The sequence below is a fragment of the Neofelis nebulosa genome, chromosome 2, assembly GCF_028018385.1.
Source record: "Neofelis nebulosa isolate mNeoNeb1 chromosome 2, mNeoNeb1.pri, whole genome shotgun sequence".
Taxonomy (NCBI): Eukaryota; Metazoa; Chordata; class Mammalia; order Carnivora; family Felidae; genus Neofelis; species Neofelis nebulosa.
Window position 1 is genome coordinate 196,765,950 of NC_080783.1, and position 15,115 is coordinate 196,781,064.

The window sequence follows — 15,115 nt, forward strand, 5'->3', positions numbered from 1 at the left end:
TTTTCTCCTTGGTTTCTGTGAAGTTCCTCCCTTCTGGTTCTCCAGCTTTCTGTGACTTTGTGGCTTCCTTTTCGTGGCCCCCTTCCCTGGCCAGGCTCTATCTCCAGCCTCTCCCCTCCTCATCCACACTTCCTTCCTGGACCAGCCCATCTGCTCCAATGGCTTCACCCTCCTCTTGTAACCTGGAGACTCCACGCAACCACTGCCCAGACTGTCTTCTGAGCTGCAGCCTCCCATTTCCGACTGGTGGAGGTCTGGTACCCGCAGCAGCGCGTACAGAACTAAGCATATGACTTCTCCCCTCAGAAGAGCTCTCTTCTGACCCCTAGGGAGTGCCGCCATCATGCACCTGCCCTGCTCCTTCCATTAGTGAGCAAGGCTTGGAGCCTGTGCGGCCTTAATTCTCCTCACATTTTCCCCTCTCCTCCGGCCTCCCAGCTACTGCCTTGCTTGAAACCCTTATTATTTCTCAACTAAATTACTACCGTAGTCTCTCCTGACTGGTTCCTCTGCCCCCATCTTCCTCCCATGCCAACCTCTTCTCGAGCCGGCTGTCAAAGTGACCTTGTCTGGCGAAAATGCTAAAATAGCCACCTCATTTTCCATTTGAACATATGATAATGTGCTACTCAGCAGTAAAAAGGAATGAACTACTGATACAGGCAACATGGCTGAATCTCAAAAATACCATGCTGAGCAAAAGAAAACAGATACAAAAAAAGACATAATGTATGATTCCACTTACATGAAATTTTAGGATCAGCAAAATAAGTCTATGGTGACAGAATTCTGTTCGGTGGTGGCTTCTCAGGGTAGGGAGGGTTGACTGGGAAGGGGAACATTCCGGGACGCTGGAAACATCCTGGGTCTTGTCATACGTGTGTCAAAACCGATAGGGTGGTATACTTAATTGCTGATCATTTCATGGGGTGTGAGTTATACCTCGACTTGAAAACGAAGACACAAACAGATACGTCTTTTATTTTAAAATCTGTAGTGGCTATACCTCCATCCTATAAAATCAGAATGTTGAGGGACACCTGGGTGGCTCAGTCTCTTAAGCGTCCAACTCTTGATTTCGGCTCAGGTCGTGATCTCATGGTTCATGAGTTCGAGCCCCACATGGGGCTCTGCGCTGATGGTGCGGAGCCTGCTTGAGATTCTCTCTGTCTCTGCCCCTCCTCAGGTCCCACTCTCTCTCTATCTCAAAATAAATCATTAAGCTGTAAAAAAAAAAAACAAAAAAACAAAAAAACTTTGGACTTTTCAGTCCCATCTATCTGGCCCTCTGCCTACCTCTCCATTCAGTAACCCCCCCAACCCCAACTCCATTCTAACCCCTGAGCTCCAGCCAGACTGAACTACCCACAGCTTCAAGACTATTTCTTGCCCTTGTGACTTCACCCCTGCTTCTCCTTTCTTGGCGACTTCCTTTTCTCTCCTTGTCCAACTACTAAGGGTCTCTGCATCTCCCAAAACTTCCTCCAGCTTGGCCTCCACGAAAGCTTTCACTTCCTCCTCCCCGAGGAACTTTGTGTTGTGATCCCATGTGCCTGTACAGACCTCATGCTTTGCTTAGTTGTCTTCCCATCCATCTCTTCCTTTGGCCCTATCGCCATCTTGAAGGAGGGGTGTCATCTGATAGATCCCTGTGTCCCGAGCACCTTGCGCAGTGCCCGGCACATTGAGAGTGCTCAGCTAAAATACAATGATGGAAGGAAGGCAGGGACAGACAGAAGGCAGTTAGGAAGTGGCAGAGAGATCATCTGTGACCAACACTGGCTCTCTCCAAAACACTCCCCTCGTGACTTGGGAAAGAGCACATTGGCTGGAAGCTGAATTATGGGAGCAAGAAGACCATACGACCTAGAAGTGGTGGTGTGACCCTGCCGCTGACCCCAGTGCGAGGTGCCATGGAGGAAGGAGGCCGATACACATCTGGCTCCACCCCCCTGTAACTTTCGGATCCCCATCCCATCCCCCTGCCAGCCCAACCCACTTTGTCCTAGAGATGTCATGGTCCCCCTCTCTCTGCCACATGTCTTAGCTAAAGAGTAGAACTGCTATTTCATTCTTAGCTGGGCCAAAAGGAATATCTGAGTATCGCAGCCCGTGGCTCAGCTCTAAACAAGTTTGCATCAGAAATCTGTTCCCAACTCACATTCTGTCATTTTCATCTTTGCACACCTGATTAGTGTCCACTGCTTTGTTGCATACGTACCTAAGACTGGACTCACTGCATCACAGGGCAGGCATATGTTCAGATCTAGTAGGTGTTGTGAAACAGTTTTCCCAAGCGGCTGAGCAAATTTACCTCCTGCCCACAGGGCCCGAGAGCGCCAGGGGCTCCACGTTCTCTCCAGTCTTGGTATTTCCCATCATTTTCACTCTGGCCAATCTGGTGGGATCAATGACACTGAAGAACTCTAATATTCAATTTGCCAAACTAAGACAGTTTTTTTAAATGGATTTTTTCCCATGCGAGAGTCAAAATAGCCAAGAAAGAGGCATGCTTGTGGGTGCCAGAGTGGGATGGTTGCAAATCCCAAGGAGAGCTGAGAACTGGCTTGGGATAAGGGGACAAAGCCAAGCTCTTCATGAGAACGGACCCCTTCCTGCCTGGGAATGGCTCCCTGGGTGACTCTTTGCTCTTGGAAAAGGAGGTGCAGATAGCACATTACAGAGAACATCAGAGGCAAATAAGTGGACTGCTCTAGCTGACCACTCGGTATGTAGAATTGGTAACTCATTTTCCCTTGTGCGCACAGCATAGTGAACACAGACAACAATATTGTATTACAATCATCAAACTTGCTGAGACACTAGATCTTAATTATTCCAGCCACTAGAAAGAAGTGATAACTATGTGACGTGATGAAGGGACTAATTGTCACTACTTTGGCAATCATATTACATCATATAAATGTAGCCAGTGGACATGTTACACTCCTTAAATTTACACAATATTGTATGTCAAGTGCATTCCAATTAAAAATATTTGTGCAGAAAGAGGCTGCTAGATTTTCAGCTCCAGGTTTCCAGACACCAGCTCTGGGACCTGTCTTCTCTGCCCCCATGCCTGACTTCTCCATCTCCTCGCCTGACTGGGAGGCCATCAGGGGGCTTTACCATTTTCCCCCTAGCCAGGAAGTGTCAGGAGTTGGGTGCCGGTGGGGTAAAGGGCTCACTGTCTGGGAGGCCCCATCCTTTGGTTGAGAGCCTAAGGCACAGTATGAGCCTTTTTTGACCTTAGTGGGGTGGGGGTGGGATGTTTTTGTTCCCTAGCTTTAACTTGGAGCCAGGCTATGACTTCCTCCATATCTACGATGGACGGGACTCCCTCAGCCCTCTCATAGGAAGCTTCTATGGCTCCCAGCTTCCAGCCCGCATTGAGAGCAGCAGCAACAGCCTCTTCCTCGCCTTCCGCAGTGATGCGTCCGTGAGCAGTGCTGGCTTCGTCATCGACTACACAGGTAGGGCCCTGGTGGCAGAGAGTAGTGAGGGCAGGGCCAGTGAGACCTGGCAGAGGGGAGGGGTAGTGAGGAGGGCCCTGGGCTGGGTCACCAGCAGCCTCCGCCGGCCCTGGCGCCACTGAACCTGCAGAGAGCCCCTGCCTTCCCTGCGGCCCTGCGGGTGGTTTAGCCTTTCCCACCTATGTGCCCCAGGCCTTGGAGAAAGTGGGGGGCTGGCATTCTTCTCGCACTTCATTTCTATCTCCACATCTCTGCTCTTCTCCTGTCCTTTTTCTGTGAGGGTCATTCCTTGCTCTTCTTTTATAACCTCTGTCCAGACCTAACAGCTCACAGAGGCTCTGATGTGAGGCTCAGTCTTCCTGTCTTCCTCAAAGTCTCCCACCATCCCGGGAACTTCAGTGCCCACGTGGACGGCTCATCCAGCTTCTTGGCTATACTCTGGCATCCTGTCGTAGCCTGGACCCTTTCTGATACTTCCTGATTCCGACCCTCACCCCTCCAGCTGTCCCATTCTTTTGCTGCCATTGTATTTTGAATTAAGGCAAGCTGAACAGGATAGAGGTCAAAGCAGGGGTCAGCACATGTTTTCTTAAAAGACGAGATAGTCAATATTTTAGGCTTGTGAGGCATATGGTCTCTGTCACAACTACTCAGCGCTGCTGCTGGGGTAGCCTAAGACCAAACATAAAGGAACGGGCATGGCTGTGTTCCAAAAAGCATCTATTTAACAAAAAAGCAGGGGCACCTGGGTGGCTCGTCGGTTGAGTGTCAGACTTCAGCTCAGGTCATGATCTCACAGTTCATGGGTTCAAGCCCCGCATCGGGCTCTGTGCTGACAGCTCAGAGCCTGGAGTCTGCTTCTAATTCTGTGACTCCCTCTCTCTCTGCCCCTCCCCCACTCGCACTCTGTCTCTTGCTCTCAAAAATTAAAACATTAAAAAAAATTAAAATTAAAAAAAAAAAAAAAAGCAGGCCTCGCTCCCTGCCTGGTCAAGAGCCTAGACTGTCAGATGAACTGGGTTCTGGGCTCATGTTTGCTAGTTAACAGTTGTGTGGCCTTGGGCGAGTTATGTAACCTCTTGAAACCTCCATTCCTTCATCATAAAACGAGGGTGGCCTAATCCCTGCCTCACAGAAATGCTGTGAAGATCAGTGATTCTGTGCAGCCAAGCCCCTGGCCCGGTGCCTGGCACGTCTCAGGCACCCTATAATGTCTAAGCAGCAGCCATAGTAAGAGTGGCTCCAGGCTCTGGGCCACTCCAAGTTCTTCTATCCTGTTATTGGCTTCATGACCTTTTCTTCCTTAATCGTCCCAGACGCCTTTATCCAAATCCTAGATCCACTTCTTGCTTGATTGGTGAGCTTGGCAGGCTATTATCTCTTGGAAGCCATTCCTCCATCTATAAAGTGGTGGTAATAATAATTACATTGCAGAAGGTTAAAATTAAAAGATATTTTATACATCCATATTATATGCATGAGTACAATGCCCAGTAGGTCCTGAACACTCTACAGATACTCTAGAGATGATGGATTTTGTTATTGTTGCTCTCAGCCAAGTTCACCCAGGCCTCATCAGCCTGTGTGGACAAATGGGGTCATATTACCAGTTAAAATTTAAAAAGTTTCTGGCTCATGTCCCCCACTTGCATAGTGTAGGACCTCAGCAACCTTTGAAAGTGTTCCTTAATTACAGATTTCTGGCAACTGCTGGGAATAGCTCACATGCACTCACAAATAACACCAATCATAACAATAGCTAACTTAGCAACTACCAACCACCAGTGTGGTCCTAAGTACTTCATATCCATCAACACATCAAAATCCCCAAAACTATCGCTTGTCTGCTATTTGTCAGGTACGGTTCTAGAAGATACTTCGTGCACAAAGTAGAGAATGTTTTGCTGTGGTCTTCCCTTCCCGTGGGGCTGGCCGAGATGATGGATATTTTGCTGACCTCTCTTCCTGAAGACACCTGCCATTCAATAAACCTCCCATTCCCGAATCCTCCTACATCAGAACAAACACAGTCACATAGTGTGGAATTCTAACAGCAGCACAACTTAGACTCGGACTGGGACCTGCCACTCCGCCAGCCCCGCTGCTGTATTGTCATCTTCGCTTTTCTTATTGTTCACCTCTTGCATCACACTTACAGAAAGAACAGAAGTACCCTCAAGTCCCCTGCCCCCCTGGCCCTTCTGTTGCAGCCTTGCAAAATGGCATCCTTCATCGCACCCATATGCAAGTGGCTGAGCATGACCAGAAAAAGTCACACAAATGTGGCACTTGGAGCCACCACAAATGATGTCTTTTAACCCTAGACGAGCATTAGCAACCACCTGAGCCACCTCCAACCTGTCCTACCTGGGGTCTTCTCCCTGGTGGAGATTCCAAAATGTCACCCCACATGTCACCCCATGATGAGATGATCATCATCTGTGGAAACAGTAAGCTACTGGGTAGAAATCACGGTCTCCTGGCTGCAGGCATCTCTCCCCCCATCCCCTCCACTGAAGCCATGGCCTAGAGCCACGCTTTCAGGGCTCTTTCCCAATGAAGCCCCTTCCACTTTCAGCTGTTGGCCCAAGACCACATCTACAGGGACCCCAGCTCTGAAACACAGCCCCAAGGAATAAGGCCTTCCAGGCTGCCATCTGAGCCAGCCAAGCAGCTAAGAGGCCAATCACTGGGACGAGGGGAGAGGTGATGCCCACCCATGCACCCTCCGCTGCCTTGTTAGCATCTGTGGTTCAAACACCAAGATAAATGCGCGTGTTTGGTGCAGGAGGTACCTGGTGAGGCCTGAGGCAGCTTTCCCTCCTTCTCGGGTGGCACACTCCCTAATATTAGTCCCTTCTCTACTATGGCCTCAGCCGCTGGTCAGGCATCCCATTTTGTGGGACCCTTGCCTTGCCGCCTGGTCTCCTCCACATCCCAAGATCTCTGGATTCCTGGAATGGATCTACTCTGCTACCAGATCCCATGGCCTCGATGATATCCCCCCATGTTCAATATCTTTATGGGGTGGCCTCCATCACTTACTAACAGTATGGCCTTAAGCAAGTCGCCTACCTTCCCTGAGCATCCCTTCCTCACCCATCAAGGAGGGACAGCACACTACATGGAAGAGGTGGTGTGAGGGTAGTGGACAGGAACAGCACCTAGCACAGGGCCCAATGCCAGTAGGTAGTAGGCACATACTTTGATCCACCTTCTCTATCCGATTGCCTTCTTTTCTGTGTAATGGGTATTTCATTTGTTCTGCTCTTGTTTGGAAAAGAGAAGGGTTTGGAGCCTTCCTCATGGGGCTAGCCCAGTATGATGCAGTCAGTACATTTTCTTTCCTGTTTCATTTTCTTTTCAGTAGAATATAGTCAGTACCTTTTCTGTTTACTGAAGCTATAAAGTGGGAGATGGTGTTCTGCATACATATACGTATGAACGTGAAATATTTATAACATGAATATTGGTGACGTGTATGTATGTGTATCCTATATATGTCTCCTGTCCATGGCAAAGAATTTAGACGCTGTGTTCTGCAAGTCCATAGAACACCATAGACTGAGACATAGCCCACGAAGGACTTGCACACTGAGGCGGGTCTGAATCCTTAGGAAGAGAAGAATTGGCCTCATCCATCTATATGCCATCTTCTTTCCAGAAGCAGAATGCTGTCTTTCAGAGAGTACCGCCTCCCCTCTCTCCCCAGCTGAAGTGAAAGGGGCTTCATTGGGAAACCAGACCTGGAAGTATGGCTCTAGCCTGTGGCTTCAGTGGAGCAGATGGGGGAAAGGTGACCACAGCCAGGATGCCATGAGTATGGGGATTTCTACCCAGTACCACACTGTACCCAGGATGATGAGATGATTTAGGGCTCCTCTAATGCTGAGTATCTGGGTCCTCCTGGGGGCTGTGGCTTCAGGGTCCTGGATTAGAAGATGAGAGGAGCCACATAGAGAGATGTTGCTGGACTTAGCTGAGCTTAGCCCAGTGGCAACCACTCTTTGAGGTCAACCCCTCCTCTGACCAGAGGCACACAGACCAGGGGCCTTGCCCCACATCCTGCCAACTTCCCAAGTGGGAAGCAGAAATAGTGTGGTCGCATCTGAGTCCGGGATCCTTGGGTTTCAAATTGAGAAACCCACTCAGACCAAATTCAGCAAAAAAAGGGGGGGGGGGGAGGGTAAAAATGCAAAGACCTAAAACTCATTCAAAACCAACTTGAGACAGAAAGGAAACTTTATTATAAGAAAAGTAATGGCCAATATAATTTAAGCCAAAAAGTGTTCTGTATTTTAACAGTACACATCACAAAAACCCCCTCTAACATAACACAAAAAGGGAATATATAAACTTCCAAGGGTTTGAGATCGGGAAGGGAGAGTCAAAGGTTGAGATTGGCTCCTGTCTCCAGGACCACTTGGTCTCCTCCCTGCTTCATCCTCTTTTTGCAGATCAATGGTCATTGCCTCCGCTAGGGCAAGTATGTCCGCCTCACTCTTGACTCTGAATTATTTCCCAGTTTGTGTCCCAGTTCCAAATCCCAAAGGACTTGAAGACTGACCAGGCTTAAGGCAAGCATCCATTGACCAATGTCATGGAATTAGGCTTCTTCATAAGGGGCAAAGGCAGATCATGCATTTTTACTCTTCTGTTCACAATAGATATTTATTCAGTACCTTCTATATGCCAGACCCCGTTATAGGGGCTGAGAACAAAACAAAGTTCCTGCCTCCATGGACTTCACGTGCCAGTGACAACCAGACAGGTAGACATTTATGCTACCAATGAGATCTTGGAGACTCACCTAATTATAAGGCAGTGATGGGAGAGTTTGTAGGTGTCTCTCTTCAGTTGCTGCTGGAAGGTGGTTGTGATGTCTGTGTCATTCTAGGCAGGTCTTCTAGATGATTCTGAATGCAATCATGTCATTTGTGGATTTTTATAAGACTGCTCTGAGGCATTCTCATCTGAATTCAGCTACCTAGGTAGCTTTACCCTTTGCTAGAAGGAAACAGGGGAAAATAAGTAGGATCTTGTTTTTTTGATACAATTACTAAAAATGAGTCCCAGAGAGACTTACTGTCTTTCCCTAAGCCAAAAACATCGGAAAATGGTGGTGGTGGGTCAGGGGGAGGGGAGGCAGAGCTTTACTCTCATTTTCCAGCAGGTGTGGTGGCTCCCTTCTGGGCAGGGACAGGTTAGCATGTTCATGCATGAGTGTGGAGGCCACTCACTCACTCAAAAAATGCTTACTGAGCTCTCACCTCATGCCGCACCCTGTGCTAAATATGGAGGCTATGGCAGTGGGCACAGTGGTCATGGTCCCTAAGGTAACATAAAGGTGAGTGAGGGAAACAGACAACAAATACATAGATCAACAAGGAGTAAGAAGCGGAAGTTAGGAAAGAGCAAGCTGCTGAGAAAGAGAAATGGGGAGTCTGCCTCAGAATGGCAGTTGGTGAAGGTGAAGGCTTTGCCCAGCAGGCATCATTTAAACAGTCCTCAAGGTTGAGAAGAAGCCCACTGTGCAAGAACAGGGTTGGGGGAGTGTTTCAGACAGAGGGAGTTTGAAGAAGTTCAGAAGAAGAGTTTGAAGCCTGTGTTGGAGAACCTGAAATAACTCAGGAAAGATCAAGGTCAGCTTCTACCAGAAGGTACTAAAAAGCACCTGTTTTCTCTTTTAAGCCCTTGGCTGGAACACTACGGGCCAAGGAGTTGCAACCAGGTTTCCACACTGCTCCCACTACCACCACTACCAGGAACCACCACTGCCATGGGTCTTTCTTTTTATTTATTTTATTTATTTTTTATTTAAACTCAAGTTAGTTAACATACAGTGTAGTCTTGGCTTCAGGAATAGAACTCAGTGGTTCATCAGTTATATATGACACCCAGTGCTCATTCCAAAAAGTGGGTTGCCTTAATGCCCATCACCCATTTAACCCGTCCCCTCACCCATCTCCCCTTTAGCAACCCTCCGTCAGTTCTCTGCATTTAAGAGTCTCTTAAGGTTTTCCTCCCTCTCTGTTTTTATCTTATTTTTCCTTCCCTTCCCCTATGTTCATCTGTTGTGTTGCTCAAATTCCACATATGAGTGAAATAATATGATATCTGTCTTTCTCTAACTGACTTATTTCGCTTAGCATAATACCCTCCTTGTTTCCATCCATGTTGTTGCAAATGGCAAAATTTCTTTCTTTTTCATTGCCGAGTAGTATTCCACTGTATAAATAAATAAGTAACTGTATACCCACATCTTCTTTATCCATTCATCAAAGACATGAACAGACACTTTTCCAAAGAAGACATCCAGAAGCTAACAGACACATGAGAAGATGCCAGCATCACTTATCAGGGAAATACAAATCAAAGCTACAATGATCACACCTGCCAGAATGGGTCTTTCTTTTTAAATTCAAAATGGAAATACCTTCATTTTTTGCCTATTTTAAAAGTAAAATGTGTTTGCTGGAAAAATTCAGACAATACAGAAGCACATAAGATGTACTCTAAACACTTAACACCTACCGTTACTACCATCCCCTGAAGCACCATTGTTAACAGTTTGTTATCTTATTCCAGATATTTTTTATAAAAATAAAATAATGTGAATTCTATAACAAGGGTTAGAAAACTTTTTTTCTATAAAGGACCAGACAGTAAATAGTTAGGCTGAGCAAACCACATAGTTTCTGTTACATCGGCTCAACTCTGCTGTTGTAATGCCAAAAGAGCCATAGACAGTATTCAAACAAATAGGGGAGGTTGTGTTCCAGTAAAACTTTATTAAAAACTTTATACAAAAACAAGCAGTGAGACTGTGGGCTATAGTTTGCTGATCCCTGTTCTATATGAATAGAGATCACACCATATGTACTAATCTGTCATATGGGTTTGTTTTTACTTTGTTTTTGGTTTTTGTCCAATGATAGATCCTGATCATTTTTCCATATCAGTATTCAAAGACTTTTGCAATTCTTTTTAAAGCCTGCTTGTATTTCAGTGGATGGCTGTAATCCAGTCTTTTTAACCAGTTCCTTACTGGTTGTGTGTGCATATTGCTATTTTCAGTGTCTTGCTATTACAGTGTTTAGAAATGTTCCTCATCTATTAGGACAAAAAGAAGCAGGTTCTTTTGCTATTCCCATTTTGGGCTTGGTGTTTATTTATTATTATCGCACTGATATTTCAGTCATTACAGTTTTATCATTCACAGCCGAGCTCTGGTTTGGCTGACTAAAGACCTGATTTTGGTCTTAATTCCACTTCTTACCAGCTGAATGGCTTGGGAAACTCATTTAGCCTCTCTGATCACCACATTTCTCATCTGTAACCTGAACAGGAGCACACCTGGTCCTGCCTGCTGCAGAGGCTATTGTGAGGCACAAATGAGATAACAGATTGGAAAGTACGTTGAAAATTATAACGTGATATTCCTCTGTAAGGGGCTATCATCATTATCATTACCCTTGTCATTTTCATTAATGTGATAATGCTCAGAATGATGAGCTCTTCTTGCTCTGACATGTGAGTAACTATAAAATACAGTCTGTAGTTGCGATCATTGATGTGACTGTGGATTTTCCAAGCCCTGGGGTGTTCAGCCAGTCAATTCAGCATCCATTTATTAAGCGTCCATTGTGTGCCAAACAGAGCCAGCTCCAATACCAAGTTCTGTGCTCATTGCCAGGGTTATGAAGAGAATAGGTAAAGGTTCCTGTCCTTTAGGAATTCAGAATCCACTGGAAAGAAATATACTTATCCAACCTACCAAGATAATGCCACACATGCTATCATTCAGGAAATAAAAACAGAATTCTGCCAGAGAGAAGGCAAAGTACAGGAAACTTGCTCAAGAGAAGGTGGTGTTGAAAAGTGTAGGAGTTTGGGGTGCCGGGGTGGCTCAGTCAAGCATCTGATCTTGATCTCACCATTTGTGAGTTTGAGCCCCACATCAGGCTCTATGCTGACAGCTCAGAGCCTGGAGCCTGCTTCAGATTCTGTGTCTCCCTGGCTCTCTGCCCCTCCCCCACTTACACTCTGTCTCTCCCTCTCTCAAAAATAAATAAACATTAAAAAAAGAAAAAAGAAAAGTGTAGGAGTTTTTGCGATATGGAGAAGAGAAGAAAGGACTCTCTGACGGTGTAAAGTTCTGGGACAGACATGCCCAGCTATTACCCAAAAGCACAGCTTCTTATGTGACGTAGAAGTTTATTCTCCTTCCTATAAAAGAAATCTAGGGGCGCCTGGGTGGCTCGGTCGGTTAAGCGTCCGACTTCGGCTCAGGTCATGATCTCACGGTCCGTGAGTCCAAGCCCCGCATCGGGCTCTGTGCTGACAGCTCAGAGCCTGGAACCTGTTTCAGATTCTGTGTCTCCCTCTCTCTGTGACCCTCCCCCATTCATGCTCTGTCTCTCTCTGTCTCAAAAATAAATAAACGTTAAAAAAAAATTAAAAAAAAAAAAAAGAAATCTAGAGATTGTCATCCAGGGATGATGAGGTGACCCCTTCCCCAACCCTGGCTCCTCTTGCCTTTCCACTCTACCATGCTAGGACATGGTTCCCATCCTCATGGTTATCTCAGGATCCAAGATGGAGACTGGAATTCTAGTCATCATCTCTAAGTTCAGACTACGGGGAAGAGGAAAGAAGGGAAAAAAAGAAGGACTAATGAGCATTCTCTCAGCTGAGTCACTTGCTCTTAGGCAGGCTTTCTAGAAGTCCCACATTTATCCACTTGCCAGGCACTGGACTAGAGCAGTAAATAAAACTGGATAACTTCCTCATGAACCTGCACTCTAGTTGAGAGAGATAGGAAAAAATGGATGAATATTTAGTGCATGAGATAGTATTGGTGCCAGTGCAGAGAAACAAAACAGAGAAAGGTGACCAGGAGTGCTGGGGAGAAGAATATCAAAAATTTAAATAGCTAGTCAAGGAGGTGTCTCTAAGAAGGTGACACTGTGTTAAATCCTGAAGGAGCTGAGAGAGAGAGCCATGCAGTTGAAGAAACATTCTGTGAACAGCAGCCAATGTGGTTGGAACAAAGTTAGCAAAGGGATGATAGGAGTTGAGATCATAGAGGGGTGGGGATTGGGGATAGAAGACCCAGGACTTTTAGACCCATAAGGATTTGGGCTTTTACTGAGTGAGACAGGAGACTGTCTGACTTGACTGTGTTTACATCTCTTTGGCCAGATGTAGCTGCTTGGAAAGCTAGAAGATGTAGATTTTAGCTGGTGCCTTGGTAGTCTGGATAAAATCTGGTTTCTATTATTTAAGGATGAAGGGGAGAAGTGGATACTGGGGGGCCCCAGCTAGTTCTGCCCCTTATGAGCTTCTCTGAGCTTATGAATTTCTCTGAGCTTCAAATTAGGTTTGACCGACTTTAATTTGTAAAAAGGACAGATGAAATATGACATGGTGACAGTTCCCTGTAACTCTGTGATTCTCAGATGGGTTACCTAATGGCCAGTTCTATTCTGGCCAGAGCCAATGAGCTTAGGGAAAGGACAGGTTTGATTGAGGGGTGAAGGTGACACTCTATAGGACCCATGAGGAAACCACTGAGGTGTCCTCTGCTAGATAAGGGACCATTTTCTGGGTCCCACTTGAGTTTAAATGTAGTAGCATATCCAGGACTGCTGCCCCCTTAGCCATAGGCAAAGACAAAGAGCAGGGCCATCATAGGGCTCAAATGCAAGAGTGGCTGGACTTGGCAGGATATGGATGCTCAGAGCCCCATCCCATCAGTCAATGGGCTGACTGGCAGCTGAGCATCCCCTCGAGCAGTGGCTGCTTCATATTGGCAGCCTAAAAGATGCCCAGGTGACAAGGACAGCCTCAGCAAAATTCCTCAGCTATTCATCCCTGAACTCTGAGCCCTTCTGTTCTGGTTCTTTCCTCCTTAAATCTGTTATTTGAACTTCTGAACTTCTGAGTCCACCTGCGAGGGCTGTCAGCACCTTTTTGTGAGCCCCATCCCTAGACCTCCCTGTAGCATAGCCTCCAGGAGTCTAATGGAATCCTGATACTCAGTGGCATTTCCCTGACACTGCCCAGCCATGATGATGGGCCTCTTGACCACCAGCGGTCTTTGACCAAGGAGGATGAGGAAAAGCAGTGCCAGTGCAAGTGAACAGTTGGCTCCCAAGAGCTGCTCAAGATTCCCAGCTGATGGTGAGGGAGGCTGCACCATGCCCTTTTCTAGAGATGGGGGTTCCCGAGTCGTGCTCTCAGTCGCTCAGGCAGCACCAAGTTCGCTCTCATAGAGGGACAGAGTAGATGCCTGTTAGGTGCATCATGGATGCCTAATTGGAGAGACATATATGCCACAAAAATCAGGTAGAAAAAAATATTACTGTTTTAATAAACTAGCAGGCACCCAATACCCCCATCCAAAACCCTGGAAAACTGTTTAACCCTAGATAAGTCTGGAGGTTAAAGTAGGGTTTCCCTTATGACAAAAATTCTTTATTTGGAATTTAAATAAATAAATAAATAAATAAATAAATAAATAAATAAAGTAGGGTTTCCTACTTCCTTCCTAAATATAAGGACTGGTGCCCTTGCAATCAGAAGTATCTGCAAGGTATAGATATGACAGCAGTCAGCCTCCCCTGGAGAGAGGGGGTCAAGGAATGACAGAGGGCCCCTAAGGTTTAGCTGCAACTCGCTCCTTTGTGGATCAGGGCAAGAATGTGGAGGAGGAGAGGGAAAATTTCATTCTCCAAGATGATCTCCAGCCCTAGATTTAGAGACGTTTTCAGACCTGAAGGGAAAAGAACCAGAAATCCCAAATCCCCATATGCCCTGTGGCTAATTAGAGTCAGGGTCTCCTCTTGGCTGTTGCACCATGGAATTAGGCCACTAATGAGTTGTGTGTGTGTGTGTGTGTGTGTGTGTGTGTGTGTGTGTGTGTTCTTTTTTCCAGAAAACCCACGGGAGTCGTGTTTTGACCCTGGTTCCATCAAGAATGGCACGCGAGTGGGGTCCGACCTGAAGCTGGGCTCCTCCATCACCTATTACTGCCACGGGGGCTATGAGGTTGAGGGCGCCTCTACCCTCAGCTGCGTTCTGGGGCCTGATGGGAAGCCGGCGTGGAACAACCCCCGACCAGTGTGCACAGGTGGTGGGACAGGGGCGGGAAGGAGTCAGAGGGAGTGAGGGCGTGCCAGAGGCAGAAGGGGCTGTCAGCTGGGGGAAGGGAGGCATGGGACATGGTCCTAAGAGCGGGCTCTTTGAGTTCACTGTGAATGAGAGAGGCTGGTAATTCACCAGGTAGACAGTCCCTATCGACATGTCCTCTCTCAGACCACCTAGTGTGCCCACTCAGATAGAGGCCATCATCAGTGGCCCCCAGACATGCCAGCAAGTCGTATGAGGGAGACTGGAGGTTAAAGATAACCTGGGCTTAGGGAAAGTCACTGAGAGATCATATGTGTAAAACTAAGGCCAGCGGGGTGGACTGACTCCAGCAGGGTCTGGCTTAGCTCTGGGGCCCTGACAAGAGACATGGATGGAGTGTCAGAACTTCAAGAGCGTGGTGGCCACCCCAAGTTGGAAAGCAAGGAGTCCCCTTTGCCCAGGTGAGAGAGGCTGGCTCTCAGGGCCACCCCTCATAGAACTGGGCACCT

At 47.0% G+C, this 15,115-nt stretch overlaps 1 protein-coding gene across 1 annotated transcript in view; it reads left to right on the forward strand.

The window, feature by feature from the left end:
• The window catches only part of CSMD2 (CUB and Sushi multiple domains 2), a 600,568-nt gene that overhangs the window by 454,724 nt on the left and 130,729 nt on the right, over window positions 1-15,115 (forward strand). The window contains 2 exon segments of the mRNA XM_058718151.1: window positions 3,286-3,473; window positions 14,413-14,607. Coding sequence (XP_058574134.1) covers window positions 3,286-3,473; window positions 14,413-14,607 — 383 coding nt within the window.